The sequence below is a fragment of the Pelobates fuscus genome, chromosome 6 (assembly GCF_036172605.1).
Source record: "Pelobates fuscus isolate aPelFus1 chromosome 6, aPelFus1.pri, whole genome shotgun sequence".
NCBI lineage: Eukaryota > Metazoa > Chordata > Amphibia > Anura > Pelobatidae > Pelobates > Pelobates fuscus.
The window spans coordinates 294,059,742-294,083,806 of NC_086322.1; the positions used below are offsets into that span (position 1 = coordinate 294,059,742).

The 24,065-nt window shown below is 41.9% G+C and overlaps 1 protein-coding gene across 1 annotated transcript; it reads left to right on the forward strand.

Annotated features, from left to right (window-relative positions):
• Window positions 1-6,014: 6,014 nt before the first annotated feature.
• SCRT2 (scratch family transcriptional repressor 2) lies at window positions 6,015-14,319 on the forward strand. The gene is made up of 2 exons (XM_063459504.1): window positions 6,015-6,264; window positions 13,330-14,319. The coding sequence occupies exons 1-2, from the start codon at window positions 6,108-6,110 to the stop codon at window positions 14,028-14,030; spliced, it is 858 nt and encodes a 285-aa protein (XP_063315574.1). The 5' UTR covers window positions 6,015-6,107; the 3' UTR covers window positions 14,031-14,319.
• The last annotated feature ends 9,746 nt before the right edge of the window (window positions 14,320-24,065 follow it).

Below are 24,065 nucleotides of genomic sequence, written 5' to 3' on the forward strand. Positions count from 1 at the left end.
CCCATCTAGTCTACCCAATTTTCTAAATACTTTCAAAAACTCCTTTACTGTGTTAACCTCTACCACTTCAGCTGGAAGGTTATTCCATGCATCCACTACCCTCTCAGTAAAGTAATACTTCCTGATAGTATTTTTAAACCTTTGCCCCTCTAATTTAAGACTATGTCCTCTTGTTGTGGTAGTTTTTTTTCTTTTAAATATGGTCTCCTCCTTTACTGTGTTGATTCTCGTCTTTCCTCCAAGCTATACATGTTAAGTTCCTTTAACATTTCCTTGTAAGTTTTATCCTGCAATCAATGAACCAGTTTAGTAGCCCTATAAAGAGCAGTAGGTTTAGTGGATGTCCAGTCCTTCTGACATAATTGCCAAATAAGATAAATAAATTAAACATAAAGTCACCCACTTACCCTAGGAATACTTGCCTAACCTTACCCTAAGAAAATACACAACCTGTAACTTGTTCTAGTAAGTATGTTTGTGTAGGTGTGAGTGGGGGCATCCCCCAGAGCCATATTCAGAAATGGAGGATTGAGAAACCCTTGCCCCATAAATGGTACAGCCACAGTGTGAGACAAGGAACTAGCAAGGGTTCCGAGGATAGGGTGCAACCCAGAGATTCAGATTAAGAGGGACTTATCACTACATAACACATTATCCAGGAACCAGGGGTAAACAATTAGGATTGCAGTATGTATCTAGTTTTGTCTGAATATCTACTAGATGCTTACAACTGGACTTTGGTCGTTGTCCTCAATGTCACAGCAGTTGTCGGTGTTACAAAGAAAATCACTTTGCCAAAGGCTGTTGGTTATAATGAAAATATATCACGTTACCATTTCGAAAATGCAAGTGTATGCACAGGAGTTTCTCTGGGAAATCTGAGTCAGATTGGATTGTATTGATTAATATTCTGGCTGCAAATTGTCACGTGAAATGCTTTCCTAATGCATGTATGCACGGAAGGCTAACCTTATAAGCCAGTGAACCATATAGCGACCACCTTTGTAGTTCGGGTAATAATGTTCTGCGCAGAGTTGGCTTTCTGAAGTGATATTTTTTTTTTTTTTAGATGATCAATGTTCAATAAATAAAAATGAAATTAACCTAAATTAAACTGGATCGCTTCTTCGAGCAGGGAGAGTTAGGAAAAGGAGCAGATGTGAGGGGTCTGCTTTCTCTGTGATCAAGCCAGAAGAAACACTGGTATAATGAGCAAAGCCTGGGGAGAGGTGTGAAGATCATATTAAGGGATTTCTTTGTGGGTTATTTCCATCTGACTTGTTTTAATGAGTAATTATACATAAAAATAAAACCTGTTTTGTTTTCTATTAACTGTACAAAATATACAGTCTTTCTTAAAATTGTTTTTTAGTGATAGTTATAGCCTGACCCTGGCGGGTGAACACAAGTATATTACTTGTACAGGTTTATCTACAATGCAAAAACTCACGAACAAATAACTCGCAACTAATGTATTCTATAGAGTCATAAGATAGGTTGCATCACAAACAAGGGGCTTAATTAATATTAGCACTTCCTGTTGCACCATCTGATGTGTTATAAGACATGCACACGCACAACACCTGTAACATGACAGAAACTGTGCATTGATTTGGAGCAAGCATGATACAAGGGTGGAATAGATCAGTAACATGCATATACATTTTTTTTTTCTTTAGCCAACATACAGGGAGCTCACAAGCCTACTGACACATTCCCATAAAAAAATACAAAAGAATTGCACATTTTATGCCCATAATAGCCAAGGCAGTATAACAGCTGACTTGCAAATTTGCAGTTTTCTCGTAAATTCACCACTATTTCAAGTTTAGTCAATACATTCACACACATTTCTCTCTGTGTCGCTAGCAAATATTAACACATGAAACGGTGAGTTCCTCAGGTCAGGGTGACCCCTTTTTGCTCTCCATCTTTCGTCTGTCCAAATCTTTCTTTTTTAGCTCCCCTTTCCCCGCGTGCACTGCATAAAATGCTAAATCTATTCACGTTCTCTCCCTCTTTATCAGCTGCCACAGCTGTTACGTTCAAGCCTTTTAATTTCCCTGCAACACAGTGAGAGACACAGCCACTTTAATCCTAGCAATGTACAGTTTGTCCTGGTGTTTGGGGGGCTCAGATATTTTTTGGCAGCCGATTTCTGACTGATGATGTGAAGAGCTGCCTGTTACAGTCTGAATCAAACCTGATGTAAAAACAAACATTTCCATACAGCTGGCTGGAGAAAGACACTTAAAGATCATCTAGGCTCTGTCTGAAAGAGGCCAGCCCAGAATTTCTTTTTTTTTTCTTGTATGTTATAAATGCTTACTTTAGTGAACTGTATTAGCCTAGCTTAGTGGGGATGATTGCGGGTTATTATCATATATTATCACACCCACGTCTCTTAAAGGGTCTCAGTCTTCCATCCTTTCTAGTCCTCCCGATTTTTCCTTAGACCTTAATTACCTCACTTATTAAATGCCAGATTGGATGCAGAGATGGCGAGTGAGAGAGTAAGTAGGAGAGAGAGAGAGTGAACGGGGCTATGAGCTGGCAAGTCCTTCACAAGTAGGGCGTGAGTAATATCTTTTCTTGCTAATGCCTGCAAGAAAAAGACATTTTCTGAGGCCCACACATATACCAACAGAGAGGAGGGAGGATGAAAAAATAAAGGAGTGTTTTATATATATAAGAGCACTGGTGTATGGCATCGAGCCCAAGAATTCATTCTGAGCATGGTAGAAGGTGAATTAGCTTATTAGCCTTTTAAATCCATCAGCAACACGTTAATGCAAGGGAGCCCTACAAAAGCCAGATTCGTCAAGTGGCCTCTCAGTGATTAACCCTCAGAAAGCCAATTGGGACAGGAATACATTTCATTAGCATACAGCAGCCAATCTAGATGCAGGGTGAGTACTCACTAAACTAGTACTAATCACTGACTTGCACAAAAATAAAATTGGTAGCTTTAGGGAAGAAAGGTCATCAGCTTGTCAGGGTTAGTTGCCAACTCAACACAATTCAGAGATTTATTAAATAAACACTGAATTGTAAAGAACGTAAAGCAAAATATAGGCTACTGCAATCTGCCTGAGAAAATTCTGCCATAGTCACAGCTTGGCAATTTTAGCCAAATTTTTTTACCATTGAAATTTTCAATTAACGACAATTCAATATTAAGCGAGTAAACGTAATTTGGTTTTGGTTAATAACCCCTAAGGAAGCAGACACAATGATAATTTGAACGGCATGTTGTATGAACGCATTCCCATATTCTATTAGAGACCTGTAGAAACAAAGTCAGCTCTGGGGATTTAGATAATAACTAAGTGATTTTTGTGGCAGAAACCACACAATCCTAAACATCCGTGCTTTGTTTAAAAGGAAGAATCCTTGGTATAAAAAAACTGAGATCGCACAGATCCTTTATAATTTTACTCATGCACCTGTTGATAATAACAGTGACTTTTGGTTTGTGTGAAATATTGCATTACATTATATTACTTTAAATGGACACTCTAAGCACCATAATCCACAACCATCCTGCTTGCTACATAGATGCTGCCCCTTTTCTCTGATAAATGTAAACAAAGCCATTTCTGAGAAACACCAATGTTTACATTTGTTAGAGAGCACACCTCCAGCGGCACAGCTCCAGACTGTCGCACTAGGGTTTGTTGCTCCTTAAGACTGTCAGAATTTTAAGGCCCTTATTATTGCTGGGGAAGATGACGCTGTGCGTTGTTAATGCTTCTCATTGATTGGTGGTGAAAACCAATTGTCATACATATGCCGTATGTCCCCTATGCTTCTCTATCGAAAGGATTGGATAGGACAAAATGTATTGATCCCGATGACCTCGTGGAAGGCGGAGCGTCTGCAGAGAATAGTGTTTGCCAGTGCTAGAATAAAGGTACATATTATGGCTTTTCTTTAATTTGCAAAACAGGAAATCCCTCAATCTGTAATTCACTAAATAACAGACACTACTGGGGTAATTCCCTGAATTAAGAATTATGAAGAAATGAAAAGAGAAATGCACATGCTAGTCCAAAAACGTCACATGCTGTATGTCTTGACAAAGGCCACCAGAACGGGATGAAACGTGTAGATTCATATGGACAGCTCTAGAATCTACCAGGAAGTCTAACATGCCATTACGTGGTCACGTGACCCACAGACTCAGCCTTTCCATGTTTCCCTATTAGAATTACTTCGGAGGTACTGTCACCTATATCTTTGAGCATTATCTACTGGCTTTTTACATCGCTGGATATCAGCTACCTGACAGGGATATTGGTAAACTTTCTGTATATCTATTAGCTGTTTTATATATTGTTGTATGCTTGATATCTCGCTCGCTGTTTGATGTTTCAACTTTTAACCCCTTAACCCCGTAAGGACCAAACTTCTGGAATAAAAGGGAATCATGACATGTCACACATGTCATGTGTCCTTAAGGGGTTAAGAACACATGATGGAAATATCCCGTCATGACTCCCTTTTATTTCAGAAGTTGTGTCCTTAAGGGGTTAATGTGTTTATTAATAAATTGAGTTCATATCTCTTATTACAAATTTTTGCGGCTTTTGCTTTAATTTATTGTTATATTATTATTTTTTACCACCATCCTTTTGAAGAGAGGAAGAACAATTAAAAGTTTATCGGCCTGTTGATTTATTGATTCTTTTTTATTTAGTCTCTTTCCATGAATACCTATTTGATACAAATGGAAACATTCTTCAGCTTACAATAAACTATTCTAAGAATTTAATAAAATCTTTTTTTTTTTTTTTATAGGATCAGGCTGTAAATAGTGGAAATATTTTATTATACGGTAATTTAATATCTAATTTACTGTATTATAGGTTTTTTATTTTTTTAATTTAATCTAAAAATAAAAGATGCGAAACTGCACGCTCAGGGACTTAGATTTTACTTTTGTTTAATACGAGTATATACCAATAAGAAGAAATATGCATAATAATGCAATGCCTCTGCAGTTCCTTGCTGTTCTCTCAGAGTATTTTGCTCATTGTCGGTATCACAGGATGCCTGCTAGTCGGTATACAATGAACCGATATGTCTTTTGATGGTTTACATGGCATCTGGTTTGATGAACACGCACAGCCCTAAACCCCGGCACAATGTTCTTCCACTCTACAGAATATTGAGACTCAGAACCCCTTTCTGCTATTGTTGAAGAACAGCTAGGGTCACTCTTTATTGCCCACCTTAGTGGAGCAGGGATATTAAGATGCTCCATCCCCTCCCCCCGCCACCATATGGACTTTCCCTGTAGGATTCACAGGCTGTTAAAACACACTGGTTGCATCAAGACAAAGGAATCAAGAGTTCATCTTGACAATGTCAGATTCCACTTCTTCCCAGTGCAATTCTTTATTGTACACCCTCTACCTTCACCTCACCACTTGTTGTGATGATAAGGCCTGTTTATGGGAATGAATGCAGGAAGCACAGAAATAAAGGTGCAATGTCAAGCACTTCCCTGCAAAAAAATAAATATATATCATACATATATCACTTTTCATTTTAAAATGTAGTTCCTCTTCAGAGATCCTTGTTATGTAGACAACATTCAGGGCTGATGAATGTTACAATGTATCGTGCAAGCACTGGAAGTTGGTCGTATTGTCTTTAAAACCAGTGAATACTATGTAAAGTTTCCAAATTCAAAGACACAGCAGTATTAAACCTTCCTCCTTTCTAATCTTGCGCTGTGTACTTTTTTGCTTTCCATGTATTGTCTCCATAAGAAAGTATGCAGGAGCTGTCTCTTTCCCTGTGTCTGCACAGCCGGTTCATTGGTAATGTGATGATTGTCCTAGGGGACATTTGATGGATTAGAGAGCTAAACAGCTCCATTGCAAAGCACCACCTGATCTCAGGCCTCGTCCCATATAAAGACAGCATGACTGCTGAGCTCAGCTAATGCTGCCAGATCCCCCTCCCATCATCTCCTTTCTCCCACTGTCTCTCCACACTGCATAAAGTCGGAGCTGTCCAGTGCTGAACGAATGCCACAGTCCTCGGCTCTTTAAAAAGACTGTTACCTAAACAAAAGGAGACCGCAGTAAAGCCTCACTATGCCACGCTCTTTCCTAGTGAAAAAGATAAAATTAGACGACTTTTCATCCAGTGGGATTTCAGCGTCCAATTACCACCACTTTGAAGACCCGTGTGTCCTGGGCCAGTCTCTCACCAGCACTGTTGGAAATCTTGTGGTTCCTGTTGCAGAAAACGGTAAGTGAGGATAACGAGGGTCCAAACAGAACCCAAAGCATGAATATGCTGCATGTGAATTACTGCTTTATACAGGGGAACCGTTAGCTACATTATTTCTTTATCTGCTGAGGGAGGCAAGAGGCAGAATCTTATTTCCCTTTTTAAGCACAATAGTCCCTCCCATGCACACACATATTTATTTATAGCTTCTAAAGGTTTATCTTGCTGGTTGCAGAGAAATGGACTTGCGAAGAGTTGCAGCAGTGTATCTGGGATAGGCTTCTTCGACTATGTCATCCTGACTTCCGACACATGTAGCTTGCCTAAGCTGCTCACAGATTAACCCTTACGTATCTCTCTGCCCAAAGATCTTGCTCAGTGTGACACTCAAATCAGGGTACGTTGTAGCAGACAGCAGGGTTAATAAATCATGTGCAAGATTACATCATTTATGTAGAGAGATATATATATATATTTTTTTTTTAACTACACAAAAGTTCAATAGAAAGCTTTTGCATATTGCTAATGTCAGCGAAATTAGATGTGCCTTTTTTATTGAAGCTAATCATGAAATGATGTTAGCTAGGGTTCCATTGCACACAGTATGATTTAACTCTTCTCTCACCTGTAGCATAAAGACTGGTTTAACATTCTTGCTATGGATTGTTTGTGATGCATTTTGCACCGTATTAATTCCTATACTACAGGACTCTTCAAGTCTTTTAGAGAATGCCAGTGCTCTAGATAGGGGAGGCAAAAGGGCTGGGGGAGGGGATCTTAGCCTCCTCTAGGGACCTCATTGTTCATGCGGCAGCCAAAAGACTCTCTCTAAAGCCCTTCAAGAGGCACCATTCACCGAAAAGCAAATCTATGTGCTACAGACAGAGCAATCCCATTCACTTTCTATTTTAGTTCTTTTTTTTTTTGTTCTTGGTTTTAATGTCATGGAGTAACTAGGTGAGCTTGGCACAGTTTCCCATTTTGTGTCGCATTTGTTATGCTTTTAACACTGACACCTGGAGAACAAGATTTTGGATCATAACCTTGTACTTGTGCTTTCAAGGTTCAGAGATTTGCAAGCAATGCACATCTTACTTTTAACACAGAAGGTGAAACACAAATCTCTCTTCTTTGCTGTCAGGCCTGATGACTCTGTAACAAACCAAGACAGCCTTGCAGTGGCAGGTCTCACAAACAGGCAGATTATTGTGTCCCATTTACTACTTTAACTCTTTAATCACAAGACCACTAGACAGATCCACTGCAAACTGGGTTAACCACATAGCTCATTCCATGCTCTAGTTATATATTACTACCCTTAAGCTAATTCAACCTGGAAGGCCTCTCTCTGTACACCAACAGATGAAAGTCTACAACCATAATCTCAACAATTTGCACAACACTACATAATAAATGCTAATATGCTAGATACCGTCACACAGAGGTTTGCTTGAGCACATGCCTACAGCATCACTTGCAGACCGCTCACGTGGTTTTATTTGTGTTGTCAATTTTATTTGAAAGACAATGCTTGCTAGTCTGTTACAAGTCAGGCAGTGTAACCGTAACTTGATTACGTATCAGATTTGGCTATGACTACAGGTCTTATTCACTAATTTCCATCATTACAAACTCACAAAACAGTATCGCTGTACAAAGTAAGGTTGATACCTGTAGGTCAGTCTATCTACAACCCAGGATACACTGCCAGTAATATTCCAGATAATGACATGGTGTCCTGGCCTTGACCTGACGTCTTCATTACAAACACACGTGATATTGTGTCAGTCTTTACCTTCTTGAGAACACTGCAGGGTGAGCTCAGTTCACTCCTTTGTGCAAATCTCCAAAAGGCCACTTATCAGTTTATACCATTGTAATTTGTAAACAGGAAAATGATAGAATGTGGAAATAAAAAATGGGCCTTTCCTGGAATATAAGTAAGAGTCATCTGTGCAACAAGTTTATGAAAAAGGGCCTGTTGAGTTATTAAAATGTGTGGGCATTAGTGATCTCACTTCCGGCGGAAATGTATAGCATGATTCTAATTAAAGATATAAGCTCGTTATTTTTAGCTGCAGTGATTGACATAGATATATATGATATATTTTTTTTTCAATCCAATTAACACATCAACTTACTAAACAACACTTTTCTTTGAAATCAAGGCATTCTACGGTATATTATTATAACAAGCTTTTGCTTAAGAATTAAAATTTAAAAAAAAAAAAAAAGGGTTCTCTCTTGCAGTTATCAGTATTGATCTCTACGACCATGGGTATGCTAAAAGCCTTAAATTGAATCTTGAGAACCACAATAAAAATGTATGTTGATGTGCTGTGGACCCAATCCGAAAAAATCCAGATCCGGGATCTCGAACAGACACACAATGGAATAGCAGCGCTGATGCTGAGGCCTGTCAGAGCTATGCTCTTGTAAATAACCTTGCTGTGTGTTCCAGGCAAGTGTGAAAAATTGCTGAGGAAAGCCTTTTTATATCCAGAGCATGTGACCGCACATTCTATAAACAGGAAGGCCGAAAAGAAATGGAAGATAAAGACACGCTGTGGGAATTGAAGGGCAGAAGAAAGCAGGAGAGAGAAAGACAAATTGTATCCGTCAAACTAGATTGGTTATATTATACCGTAGGAGTCAGGGATTAAACAGGCAACCTTAATGCTTGGAATCAGAAACAGTAATATTACTAACCAGATCTACACCTGGTATATTCCCGTGCTTTGCCCGAAGCAATATTACACGAGCTGTGAGTTTGAAAAAATGCACAAGACACAAAATATGTAGAATTTAAATAAACGAACAGGATTACAGACCCACAATCAGAGCCAACGACAGACACATTGTGCAAAATGATACGTAATCGTAGATAAATACGTGAAATAGCCTTTTCTGTGTATCCTGATGCAATGAAAGCACAAGGGCAAAACATGTTAACAACAGAAGCTCAATGTCAGAGGCCAAGGTGGTTTGTAAGGGTAAATAGTGCAGAAATCTGTGATGCCTCTATATTATGGATTGCACAGGAGTCTACGTGTACTCTTTAAATCAGATATTAAATACAATGTGTTCTCACTGGTGTCACACACTGTTACACAAACAAAAGTTATGCAGGCATTGGCAGTGGGAACACAGTGTAAAGGAAAGAGGAATTTAGCATTGCTTATTAAAGAGACCTTGCTGAGCAGAATTACCAATGTAATGCATTAAACAATGCAATATATGTATTGTAAATAAATTAAATATATAAATCTTCACCTCTAAATATCCTTCCTATGCAGCAAATCCTCAGGCTCCAGTGCAGAGACAGGAACAATATATCTAGTGCAGATAGCAATGACATTGTATATAGACTGGTTATGTAACAGGGCAGGGCAGGGCCGGACTGGCCCACCGGGATACCGGGAAATTTCCCGGTGGGCCGTCGGCACCTGGGGCCGGGCAGACATGTGGGTGTGCTGGCGGCCGCTGGAGGAACTTTTCTGGCGGCCGCAGGGGAAGCTGTGCTGTGTCTGCTCTCCAGCGCGCTACTGAATGAGACCGGGGCTGGAATATGACATCATATTCCAGCCCCGGTCTCATTCAGTAGCGCGTGAGGGCGGGGGAGCAGACACAGCACAGCTTCCCCTGCGGCCGCCAGAGAAGTTCCTCCAGCGGCCGCCAGCACAGTTTCTTCTGCGGACGCCATCCCTGCACTGCAAGTGCCCCCCCGAGAATCCGAAGTTCTCCCTCTCCCCTGTCGGCTAATGCAGGGCTGGCCTGTCCAAGTGCCAGCCCTGCAATGTGCCTTCATGGACCGGAGGGGAGATCAGAGATCTCCCTCTCCGGTCCGCAGGCACTGTTTGCTGGCCGCCGGCAGGGGAGGGAGAGAGAGAGGACCCGGGGGAGCTCAGTCTGCAGCTCCTCCAGGTCCTTCTCTCGCGAGCACGGAGCGTTGCCACGGCAACGCTCCGGATCTCGCGAGAGTGAACTCTAGCCCTGGAGACCGGGGCTAGAGTTCACTCTCACCACATGGACCACCAGAGATTCCCCACCGGACCACCAGGGATTGAGAAATGCCCCCCCTCCTCCCTAAACAAAGGTAAGAAGGGAGGGGGGACATTATTTATATTTAAAAAAAAAAAAACATTTTATCAAAAAAAAAACATTGAAAAAAAGCCCCACATCCTTATCACACACATACACACATACACTGCCCCCACTCACACACATTGTCCCCAACTACATAGACTGCCCCCATACACACACATTGCCCCACATACATACACTGCCCCCATACACACATACTACTGATCCCACACATATACACTTCCCCCATACACACACATTGCCCACATACACTGCCCCCAATACACACATTGGCCCCCCACACACATACACTGCTTCATACACACAAACTTCCCCCCATACACACAAGCTTCCCCCCCATACACACATTGCCCCCCACTCACACTGCCACGCACACACACACACTGCCCCCCCTAACACACACTGCCGTCCTCACGTACACACTGCAACTTTCACACACACACACACACACACACACACACACTGCTCACACAGTCCTTCTTACAAAACACACACACACACACACTGCACCCCTGCTCCTATGCCCTACTACAGCCCCATTTCCAAGCAGACCTCAGGTAAGTTGTCAAACTGTTCTTAAACGGTTTGACTACTTACTCTGGGAGGGGGTACTGGCACCATAACCACTACACTGAGCTGTAGTGGGTATTGTGTCTGGATTATTTCTCTAAATAATCTGCAAGTGCCCCTCCCGAGGTCAGGCTCTGGATCCGCCACTGCATCCCTGCTCCTCCAGTGGCCGCCATCACACCCAGCTCTCTACCCTGCATGACCCCCCTGGCCGGTCACCCACAGGTAATATGTGTTATGCTGTCAGTGTGTGTGTGTGTCATGGTATGTGTCTGTCTGTGTCATGGTATGTGTCTGTGTCATGGTGGGTGGGTGTGTGTCTGTGTGTCATGATGTCACTAGGAGGTGTCACTTGGAAGCAATGTAAACACTGCCTTTTCTCTGAAAAGTCAGTGTTTACATTGAAAAGCCTGCAGGAACAGGCTATAGACACCAGAACCACTACATTAAGCGGTGTGTGTGTGTGTGTGCGCGCGCCTGCTAGTGAGCTTGCTTGCTTGCATGTGTGTGTGTGCCTGCTAGTGAGTGAGCTTGTGTTTTTATGTCAATGAGCTTATGTATATCAGTGAGATTGTTTGTCTATGAGGCTGTGTATCAATGAACTTGTGTGTGTCAGTGACATTGTCTGTGTCTGCATGTGAGTATGCTTACTTTATAATTAAACGTTTTACTATGAAAGGACCAATATTTTATATTAGAAAAAGCTATATATATATATATATATATATATATATATATATATTTTTTTTTTTTACTCAATCATGTGGGGTGGCAAGACATAGCCTTACATATTACATGCGACAATATATGGCGCATTGACTTATGGGGCTGGCATATATATTTTTTCCAGGGCTGCTTTGTATCCCCAGTCCGGCCCTGGGGCAGGGGCATCTAATTCAAGCCAGATTTTTCTTTGTTTATTTACTTAGCAATCAGTTATCTTTAGGTGGCCAACTCCCACAGGATCTTACCTCCAGACTGCCTGTCCATTATACTACTGCCCACCTCCTAATCTGTTAATTGGCCCCTTGAAAACCCACAGAGAGGCCCACCTGACAAAGCCACCCACCTTCTAGTGAGCACACATATTACCTTTCTGCCCCTTTCCCACTTTGTTTGCTATTTACCCTCCTGCCCACCTACCACAGTTACCCACTTCCCAGTCTGTCCACCTATTACTTGAAAGCCCATCTCCCATAGTAGCTCTCCTCCCAGTATGCCTGCCTATTACCTCCCTGTAGACCTCTCCAGCTGCCTCCCTTTCTTTCTGCCTGGCCATTACCACTCTGCTCACCTCACTAGATACACCTCCCAGTCTACCCGGCCATTACCATCATGCTCACCTCTCTAGATAAACCTCCCAGTCTACCTGGCCATTACCATCCTGCTCAACTCTCTAGATACACCCCTCAGTCTATCTGGCCATTACCACTCTGCTCACCTCACTAGATACACCTCCCAGTCTACCTGACCATTGCCATAATGCTCACCTCTCTAGATACACCTCCCAGTCTACCTGGCCATTACCATAATGCTCACCTATCTAGATACAAATCCCAGTCTACCTGGTCATTACCATCATGCTCACCTCTCTAGATAAACCTTCCTGTCTACCTAGCAATTGCCATCTTGCTTACCGCTCTAGATACACCTCCCAGTCTACCTGGCCATTACCATAATGCTCACCTATCTAGATACACATCCCAGTCTACCTGGTCATTATCATCATGCTCACCTCTCTAGATACACCTCCCAATCTGTCTGGCCATTACCATCCTGCTCACCTCTCTAGATACACCTCCCAGTCTACCTGGCCATTACCATAATGCTCACCTATCTAGATACACATCCCAGTCTACCTGGTCATTACCATCATGCTCACCTCTCTAGATACACCTTCCTGTCTACCTAGCCATTGCCATCCTGCTCACCTCTCTAGATAAACCTTCCTACCTGCCTGGCTATTATTATCCTGTTCACATCTCTAGATAATCCTCCCTGTTTGCCTGGCCATTACCATCCTGCTCACCTCTCTAGATACACCTCCCAGTCTGCCTGGCCATTACCTACCTGCTCACCTCTCAGATACACCTACCAGTCGTTCTGGAGAATGACACTAAAGGTAAGAAGGCCTGGGGAGAGAAACTTAAAGGCTGCCTTCCATAGCCCACAAATCTTTGTCAATGCCATTTAGCTACATAGGTACTTGTTATGTTGGAGATTATGAACATATTTTATGTTTTGGGGGACTTTTTTATTTTTTTATCATAGAAGCATCTACTTATGGTTACCAACTCTTCTTACTCTGAGGATAAAGATTTCCCACAAAATATAAACAGTAATGTAAGTTACAAAATCTTAAACCATTAAAAACATGACTGAATGTTCCTTTTTTGTAATGTTTTTTAGGTTATATACCACATTGTGTCAGCCCTTCCGAATATCAGAATGGAAAGAAAAAGGCAGCAAAGTTTCCACCCTCTGACCCAGACTACACCCCAACACACGATGATTACAGCGAGCCAGATAGTCCACAGTCTAGTCTCTCAGCTGGATATTTCAGCGGGGAGGCGGCCGTCACAGACAGCTACTCTATGGATGCTTTCTTTATCACGGATGGACGTTCACGGCGGCGAAGTGAAAGTCGCGGAAACCAGCGCCACACGTGCAATGAATGTGGAAAAACATATGCAACTTCCTCCAACCTCAGTCGTCACAAGCAAACTCACCGAAGCTTAGACAGTAAAATGGCAAGGAAATGTCCAACTTGTGGCAAAACGTACGTATCAATGCCAGCCCTGGCCATGCACCTCCTAACACACAACCTGAAACACAAGTGTGATGTATGTGGCAAGGCTTTCAGCCGACCGTGGCTCCTACAGGGCCACATGCGTTCTCACACAGGGGAGAAGCCCTTCGGTTGTGCTCATTGCGGCAAGGCCTTTGCTGACCGCTCCAACCTCCGCGCACACATGCAAACGCATTCGGCCTTCAAACACTACAAGTGTAAACGGTGCGAGAAAACATTTGCACTGAAGTCATATCTCAACAAGCACTATGAATCCGCTTGCTTCAAGGGCTCCGAGCATGAATGTGACGTACAGAGCTAAGGGAAAGAGCATGGAAATGGGGTGAAATAAACTATGTCTCGCAAACAACTATGGCACAAACTGACGTGCCATCCAACCCTTCAATGGCACAAGGCACCACAAACTTAGAAATCAGGGTACTCGGCATAAAACAGCATTACATATTTACTCGTCTGCACCTGATCACTAGGTCTATGAATAAACCAAGTGTGGATTTGGCAGCTCACAGCATATTTGATCTCACAATCTGCTTTTTCTCTTTATTTATTTTTTGGTTTAAACACAAGCTTGATATTGATATTTATTTGAAACGGTGCAATATGGACTTTGGCTGAATAGTTTCGAAGTATCTCCTCCTTTTCTACAGGAAATTTTTCTTGCAGCCTCTCCACTCAAGCTCTCAAACTGTAAACCTGCGTGCAAAGCCAAGCTTTCTTTATTTGACACACATGAAATGTGAAAATGTTAACAAAAGGGGTGACTTTGAAACAAAAGAGGTTCTTCAAGGCAATCTCAGGAGTCGCTCCTCCTTCCTGCAGTATTTATTAAACATTAGGGATGCGCGTTGTGTAATTTTATGACTTTTCTAGAAATAAAGCAAGCTGTTATTTTGAGGAAACTGGGGTGGGTTTGCTATTTTTGGGGTGGGGGACCTGGCGGCTTTGGACACAGTATTTTTTCCCTGTGAACTATAGGCAAAAAGTTGAAGCTAAAACAGTTTACTTAAGTAGCACAAAATGGTCAATACTTAATAAGAGACCATATTTCTGTACCTATTTATTTTTCATCGGTGAAAAGATGCCGGTTTGAAGCAAGTATTGTAGAAAGCAAGTAGTGATATCAGTATTCTAGTATTATAATCACAGAAGATAAAGCATCACAAGAGTTGGAAGCAGTATACATCATCAGTATACATAATATCGTTCCAAAAAAATAGTAAAGCAAGCAAGAAAACATGCTACAAATACAGCATGTTTTTTGTTTTAATATCAATAACACAGAACTGTCATAGAATCCTGGAAAAAGACTTGTTTAAGCATTGAAAGATCCACGTGCCATTGTAAACACACCAGGAAAAAAAGAACCAACCTTCAAAAACATCTCATAAAAAAGACAGTTTGAAAGAATACTATAGTTTGCAAGCTTTGCTTCTTATACCTTAACGTATCTCACCTCTACCTCTTAAAGGGGAGAAATATATGAAGACATTTGTAGCATTTTTTTTTTTTAATCGTGGATTGCCTATTTAAATGACACTAATTTATATTATTTATTATTTATTTTATTTATTTGCTACGGATCGCTTGTATTTTTATTTTTATTAACATTCCCGTCTCGGGGGTGAGATTTGTAAGGACACCCTTAAATGTGATTTCACTGATAAACTGAGATCTCAATGTTTACAGACCGAAGGCACACTTCATGGTAGATATCAAATGGGCCCGCTCTGCCAAATTTTGATGCATTTTTAAAGTCTTCCTGCAGGGTTCTGCTAGAGCGATAAATGCAGTTGTTGTCTTCTTCTCGCCCATATAAGACTCCCACAAACCCTTCCAGATAACTGTGGGGACGATCGGACAAACCTATGCAATTATTTGGTGATTTACCTCAAGGAGTAGACAATGCTGAACATGGAGCAACTACTATCTTGTAACCACCACCATTTTATCATTGTGCCATGATGGGACCTGACTTGTACTTGACATCAAAGTCCAGGCCTGTCCTACTAAACTGAATATGCCCTCAGAGCATTTCATTGTATTGGTGACATGTATGCATGGAAGAAAAACACAATGTAATAATCGGCACTCATCAATCGCACAGGCCTATGTGGGTGCAAGTAGGTGGACGAGGGCACCACATCCAAACAGTGAATGAAGAAATGGCTGAGCACTCAACAGGCAGGTTCTAGGTAATTTGTGTCATCTTTGTTGGCTTTGAATGAACCTATTGGACTGTAGCTGTTGAGTGAGTGGCCATTTTATTCATTTAACCTATACATGAAAGGGGTTGGTAATGCACACTAATCCACTGGTCTGTCATGATGAAATATATAATTTTTTCTCTAAAATAAAGTAAACTAGAAGAATTTCTCCCCAAATTCCTAACATTTGACCTTGAGTAGTGGGCATTAGTGAAGTATTTACCAGCCCTGTTAATGCTTGCATTACACAACAACATGGGGGGACATATTTGCTTAAGTGTTAGTGTGTCAAAACGGACACAGTCAGTATTTGTGACTTATTTAAGGATTTTGGTGCAATGAATAACGAGATGAGTCACAACCTGTTTTTTAGAACTTTATATAGTGCAAGCATTAACTGTACTCTATGCATGGCTACCTTGTACGAAACAAAAAAGGCACAAATTCAGGCATTTTACTGAACATTTATATATATCAGTTCAGACATACTACTAAGAGCTGCCACAAAATGTGAGACCAATGGTCTCGGGGCTGCTCTTCATTTTCATATCTCATATTTAATGTGACCATTAAAATCATGTAGAAACAAAGCATTTATTAAGCATAAAACCGAGTCCAAGTCAGTATTAAAGCAGTATATACATCAGTTTTACATGTAAATGCAACCAGACAGTATGTCTGTGGACTCCGGTTAATTTTGTTCGTAACGAGCAACAGTCATTTAGACAGTACAGTTTCAAGAAAAGTGAGACCTTCATTACATTGGTGAGATATTGATGGCAATATTGGTCCTGAATGTGACACGTGACAGGAGCCTGTGAGGTTCAGACTTCTTTCATAGTGTCTGTATGGAAGTTTGCCTAAATTAGATGAAGACATTTCAACAGTTACATTTCACATGATTGCTTGCCTGTGTAGCTATTGGGAGCATTGGCAGCCTCAGAAGCTACTTAGTTTTTAGAACAAAATAAAATTTTGCCATTGATAACTATCAATAATGATTAATTATGAAATAGATCCAGTTATGCTTTTTTTTCCCTGTGGGGAGACTATTAGATACTTGTTTTATCTGTCAGAGACAGTGCAGGAGATGCTGCAGATGTAATTGCTTTTACACTTTAGGCCATTAAATTAGCCTGATAAGGGATTACTGCAGCTTTCTCTGAAGTTTCATCACTGCATGCCAGCTCACAATCCATGTGTTCATAGAAAATAGAACAAATAAGTGTCCTTCTGGGCATCGGTATTAACCGGCTGTTTAGACTAGACTGAGATAGGATATAGGAAATACTAAAAGTGTTGTGGATGCATAGAATAGACATACAGCATAGGCAATAGTTGGTAATACACCGAGAGAATTCTGAAATGACTTTGATTAATTGAAAGCCAATCAGAAAGTAAACAGAACCAGGAAGTATGATTGTAATCTTAAGATAGGATACAAGCAGACTTTAAATCACAAACTGTTTATCGCCATAAAAATCGGTGCTTCTATAATCACTATACCTTTGTAGATTTATTGAATTGTATTTGACACATTTAGTCTTAAGTAAATTCTGGAGCAACTGCCATGTAAACCTATGGGACTTCCCAGCAGACTGCTCCAAATTTAGACTTTTATCCATGAATAGCTCCTTTAACATAGGGCTTTTTAAGTACATCTGTCATGAAAAGAATGACACTGTCACTTTGTAGAGAGCAAGATTTTATCTATACAATGCGCTATCCATATTGCTAGCAAATACATAGATTTAATCTTATCAGTGTTTTTTTTTTTCCCATTACTTGATCCCGCCTTAGCAGAATCTACTGAAGTGAGAACTCAAAGTGAAATCAAAGTGAATATCAAATTTAAAGGGACACTATAGGCACCCAGAGCATTTCATCTATTGAAGTGGTCTGAGTGCAATGTTCCTGTCCTGTTTAGTCCTGAAATGTAAAACAGTGCAGTTTTTGAGAAACTGCAATGTTTACACTGCAGTACTAAGACTGCTCCCAGTGGCTGCCTACCAGACAGTAATTAGAGACGCTTCGAGTTTACTGAACTCTGGTTACCATAATGACGCTGGGCGTCTTCACGCTCTTCATCAGGACATCCAGCGTCAGTGAAATCCCCATAGGAAAGCATTGAGGGAAAGTTTTCCTATGGGGAGGGCCTAATGCCCTTGCAGCACTCGCCACACATGTGCATTAGGTCACCCCGACGCATGACGTTGGGGGAGACAGAGTGCCGACCCAGCACAGAGGGACATTGGCGCTGGAATCTGGTGAGTAAATAGAGTTTTTTTCTTAACCCTCTTTGTGGCACAGGGGTTGGGGTGAGCGGGGGGCACCAGAGGGCACTATAGCATTAGGAATACAGATTTGTTTTCCTAACACTGTGGAATCCCTTTAAGGCCAAAGTAGCCAAGCTGAAAGCATAGACGACTTAGAGGATTTTTTCATTTCAGCGTTTTCTACCTTATAATGGAGATCACTTTGAATTCACCTTGAATTTTCGCTTTAGTAAAAAACCTGAGAGAGTTAACGACTACAAATATGGTGTGAATGTGTAGTTGGATGTGCAGCCATCCATTTAATTTCTGATGACAATACTGGTAAAGGAGTTTGAACTTGTCAATAAGTATATATTTTAATCTATACATCTGCAAGCAATTTTGCAGCTTATGTATAGATTAGATGTATATGTGCCTAAATGTGCACTTGTCATTCAAATATTTTCTTGACAACAAGGCGACTTTAAGGGTTAATACACTCAAACAATAAGTAAACAGATAAAAAAAAAAAAAAAAAAAACGTTAAAAGGAGGCTACACTTATTTTAATGTAAATATGCCACCATATTTGGGTCAAATCTATCAATGCAAACTGTTTTGTTTTTTAATTAAAGGGCTGGATTATTTAGCATCTGCACAATGATATTTGTTAATCACATGATCTTAGCCAATTAGCATATTAACGCCAAATAATTGAGATGGACCAGGTAAACAGGCCCATATATGTTGTGCTGTCACAGACTGATGAGTTAACACATGGTGAGGTCACTCACATCCCCAGGCTTTGACAAGTTCAATGCCTATTTTATTGGTTGTTTCCCCCATTTGCTTTTATTGGAAATTTTTTGAGTTGAGCACTCAAGCCATATCCCCACAGAAATCAATGCTCGCTCAGTAGGGAACAGCAATGCAAATAGTAAATCCACAAAAAAAAAAAACCTTTAGCCCCCAGAGAAGTAAGCCAGCCCATGTTTAGCTTGACGTAACCCCTTGAGTGCCAAAGCTGTGCCTAGTGCGTTGCAAAGCAATTTGTTAGGTTCATCTTCTGGCTTTGTAAAGGTTAAAGTAGGCGGCCACTAATTTTGTCTTGGACTTTGTATAACCATATGCAGAGAGAATGTTTTAAAGGTTTGCTTAATTTCTGTGTATTAGCACTCTGTGCATGTGACTGCAGGGGTGGCACTTAGCCATTTGACAATGTCAGCAAGTAGACCTTGAACAAACACCGGTGAGACATGTAATGAGTTGTAAACAGGTTTATAAAAAGTTAGATTAAAATTGTTGAATTGTAAAAAATTATCTACAAGCCACAAAGCTTACGCTTAGCTATTTTGAGCTAAACTTGCAATATGGCATCAAACCCACCAAAACTCATGTTCTAGTAAATAACATCCAAGGATGTAAGTGGCAAGCTATAAACTATGTTGGCTGACAAAGCATAAGACATCAAAGCTGCCAGCACCATTCAATCACTCCAGGTCATTCTTTGTGGCCTAATTCAGCTTGTGATTTTTGCCTTAGTTTTACAGCAGGAAGGCTGCGGTAAATTGTCCTGCAAGTGTCCAATCTGTGATTAGATTGCACCTACACAGTATACAGTTAGTGGTTTCCTTTAGCGGGCTTACAGCCCTGGCACAGGAAGGCGTTATCTTCTCATCATTAGAGCTAATTAGCCATTATAGCAGAAATGCAAGATTTGCTCAATTATAAAGAATAATTACCTTCCTTTTCTAATGCTGATCCGTGCATTTCACAACCAATTCAGTTACTTCATACGCCACGTTTAAGCTGCCTTGTTACCTCCTGAACAATCCATATGCAGCGGTTTTCCATGTTGATGTAGCGCACCCATCCTCATATGGTATTTAAACTGTAAATAGAAAGATACAGCAATAATTTTAAGTGCATGTCAGAATATTTTTGTTTTCTTGCCTTTAAGGTTTTGTAACTGAACTGACAAAGCCAAGTCACATTTACTGTATTTATTGTCATGCAATTCAGGGAGATTAAAAGAGTCTATTATTCAATCTTCCGTCTCTGTGTTTTATTGATTATTTTAGCATATTCTGTGTTTTATTCGAGAGTTAAGAGTTGATGACACTGTACGGCCCTGCGCACACCGCTCTGCTGCTGAAAGAGTTAATGCACCAGACTCCCCGACACTTCCCCTTTCTGGCATTAGTGTGCCCATGTTCATAGAGAGGTATAGGGTGATCACTCTGTGTGACAGTATTATTTATTGCCCTGGAGTGCAAACATATTCTGCATGCACCTGTTCTACCAGATCATTATACTGCGGCCCGACCCCCTGAAGAACACAATCAGTTTATCATACAGACTCCTTTAAGACCTGAATTTCCATGACAAAGCCGTCCGCATATGGTGGGCTGTCTGCAGTGGGGTGAGCATGTCCTCTGTGTGTAAGTCACACAATAATGATATGCAGCCACTTTGCCTAATTGGTCTCCGCACAACTCAGATCAGTAATTGCACCAGCTTCCTGTTCCACGCTTTGGGTTACGGACTCTGTAGGGTGAAATCACTGACTTGCTTGCTCAGACATCCGACTGGAAATATTGCCTTAGTGCAAGCTAGGAACTAGATTTTGGAATCAGCTATTTTGTAGCCATAAAAGAAATGCAGAGGCAGCTGGGGTGGGTTCAGAGCCAGGATCAGTAGCAAGGGAAGCCCAAAATCTGCCACCTGCAGCCCTTTTTTGTGATCTGACTGAATTACATTACAAGGCTTTGATGTGTTTTTCTGCTAAATTGCAAATCCCTTGCAGAGAAATGTAGATGATTATTACCAAATGCATGAACTAAACAATGCTATAGGACTCTGATAGAAAGCAATGGTCTGCAACCTTCATATTACCGATTGAAAGAATAAAACTGGAGGGGAAAAAAATAGTCAACATGCAAGACATATTTATACCTACGACACATATTAGGTTTTTTTGACTATAAGAACCTAACGCTGGATATTTCTTGCAAAGCATGCTACCTATTTAATACCTGTGCGTTATTAGACTACAATAAAACTAAATGTACACACATATATGTAGAAAGGCCATTAGGCCTGAATTTGTGGGAGGAGTAAGTCCCCTACTTAAACACCCAACCCCTACTCACCTTTGACGTTCAAGTTCAAGTGTTCCTTGTACTACTTCCGGTTCGCGAGTCTTCACGTGCGCGTCACTTCCGGTCCGGACGTCCCCTGTACCAGCTGCACGGCTGAATCCTGCTCCCGCTCAAGTGCTACCGGCGGTCCGCTCAGTACTACCGGCGGTCCGGCAGATTTCCCCGGTCTGCTTCCTGCCTAATCGTGAGTCCTCTCATTCCGGTCCCCTCCACATCGCTCGGTGGTTCAGCAGGGGACCGGAAGACTAATTACATTAAAATGACATCTCAGTGGTCCTAAAAACCAGAGATCCAAGGCTCAACAAAAATTGTCTATCCCCAATTTCGTGTTGGCCTTTGGGATATACCGAGATGTTATCTGCTCGGTACATCCCCACAGGAGAGAGGAACTGGACCTCTATCTCCATAAAGTGGTGGATTTGGGCGTTAAGTACGGGGGCTCATCTTTCTACGATTATCACAAATCGATATCAGCGAAAGCGGCGACCCATCTGAAACAGTTTAATGTCAGAATTAACTGGTGTCAGATGGATACTGAACTATTCTGTCGCCATTTCGCTGGTCTGAGGCCCCCGTCCTGCGCTATATGCAACTCCTCAACGCACTTGGCTGATTTGTGCCCTTCTATGGCTGACCCAGCCACACCCTCTACCACCCCTCAATCCTCTTCCACTCCCCACCTTAAACAGGAAGGCGGCCAGAGGGACAAACTAGGGAGGCCCATCTCCTTTTTGGGGAAGGCGCAGGTGTGCAACAACTTCAACGCAGGTTCCTGCAGCTTTAGCGCTTGTAGATTGTTGCACATCTGCTCCATCTGTTTCAGGGCACACACGAAGACCATGTGTCCGGCCAGGTTGTCCCCTAACAAATGACTAACCGATGTTAATATCGACAACCTGGCCTTTTACCTTAAAGACCATCCAAGCAAACATCTGGTGGAGTACCTAATAACAGGCTTTACTCAGGGTTTCTTCACGGGTCTCGTAGCCATCCCCCCAGGGATACTGGAATGCCCTAATCTCCGATTAGCCTGTCTAGACCCAGAGGCCACGGATCTTCTCCTCTCCACTGAAATCACTCAAGGGTTCATGATCGGCCCCTTCACCTCCTCACCTTTTTCCTCCTGGCGCACTAACCCTATCGGGATAGCTGTACACAAGTATTCTAATAAAAAACGTATGATTATTGATTTATCTGCACCGCACTCCTCTTTTGTTCCTAGCATCAACGCACTCATCCCCGCACACGAATTTTCACTACAATACGTTAAAATAGACAACGCCATACAATCCATCATGACAACTGGCAGCAACGCTTGGCTTAGCAAAACAGACATTACCAACGCTTTCAAACTGCTGCCCATGCACCCATCACTTTGGCACTTGCACGGTGTTAAATGGCGAAACAGGTACTATTTTTCCACACGCCTCACTTTCGGTTCCAGAAGCAGCCCTAAACTCTTTGATATTTTTGCGGAAACGCTATGCTGGCTGCTTCTGAACATTATTAGGTGTCACACAGTCATTCACTACTTGGATGACTTCCTCATCATAGAGCCAAGCACATGCACACCCACCGATATCCTCAGCACCTCTGCACTTTTCACCACCCTCGGGGTACCTTTGTCCCCCGCCAAAACAATTGGCCCCACCACTAAACTCACTTTTCTGGGCATAGAGCTAGATTCTGCTACCTTCCGCGCCAGCCTTCCCACTGAAAAACTTGTCCGCCTGAGAGGGGAAATAGACATGTTCCTGCGGAGCGATGTATGCACCAGGAAAGAACTTCAGTCCCTATTGGGGTCCCTGAATTTCGCGATGCGCATCGTTCCGCAGGGCAGATCTTTCGTGTCCAGGCTCCTTTGCCTGCTTCACGGGGTACCGGACGACTGCCCAATCGCGTTGGACCAGCATGCCAAAGCGGACCTACTCATGTGGAGGCCGTTTTTATCCCTTTGGAACGGTATCTCTATGTTTATCCCCCCCCTCTCAGACTCCTCTCCCTGCTTTTACACTGACGCTGCAGCCAACACGGGTTTTGCAGCTATATTTGGTAATCACTGGTTTAGGGGTCACTGGCCAGCTGAGACGGATGCCTTGCCGGGGTTTAGAGAAACTTCAGCTCTGTTTGAGATTTACCCCATTGTGGCAGCCGCACACACTTGGGGTCACCTCTGGTCCGGCAAGGCAGTAAAGTGTTATTCCGACAGCTCGTCAGCTTGCGATATCATCAATAAAGGGCGCTCATCCTCTCTTACTATCATGCGGCTGATTCGCAAGCTGACCTGGTTGGCAGCAACCGTCCAGTTCCACCTAATTTGCCTTCACATCCCAGGTATTCACAACACGGCTGCTGACGCTTTATCTCGCTCTCAATTTCAGGTGTTTTTCCAGGCACTCCCGTCAGCCCACCATCAACCATCCAGAACACCGAATTTTCACGAACTAATCTTGGACTAAACACACTTATGCAACACGCCATGACACTCACGCACCAAGCACTATCACCAAGCACTGCAATCACCTACACTAGGGCACTTAACATTTTCAATAAATTTACTGCTGAATTCGGATTACAAGGCGATTTCTCAAACCAAACCATGGTGGCTTTTGCCTCCTTTTGCCATTTACATTTAAAACTTTCACACAACACCATTAAATTATACCTCACGGGGGTACAGCACCATAGCCTCACAAATTTCCCTAACAACACCCCCT

Bases quoted from the DNA above. Each gene is read 5' to 3' on its own strand.
- SCRT2 (XM_063459504.1), top strand. From the start codon at position 6,108: ATGCCACGCTCTTTCCTAGTGAAAAAGATAAAATTAGACGACTTTTCA. The intron at 6,265-13,329 runs GTAAGTGAGGAT...AATGTTTTTTAG, and splicing joins GGTTCCTGTTGCAGAAAACG to GTTATATACCACATTGTGTC.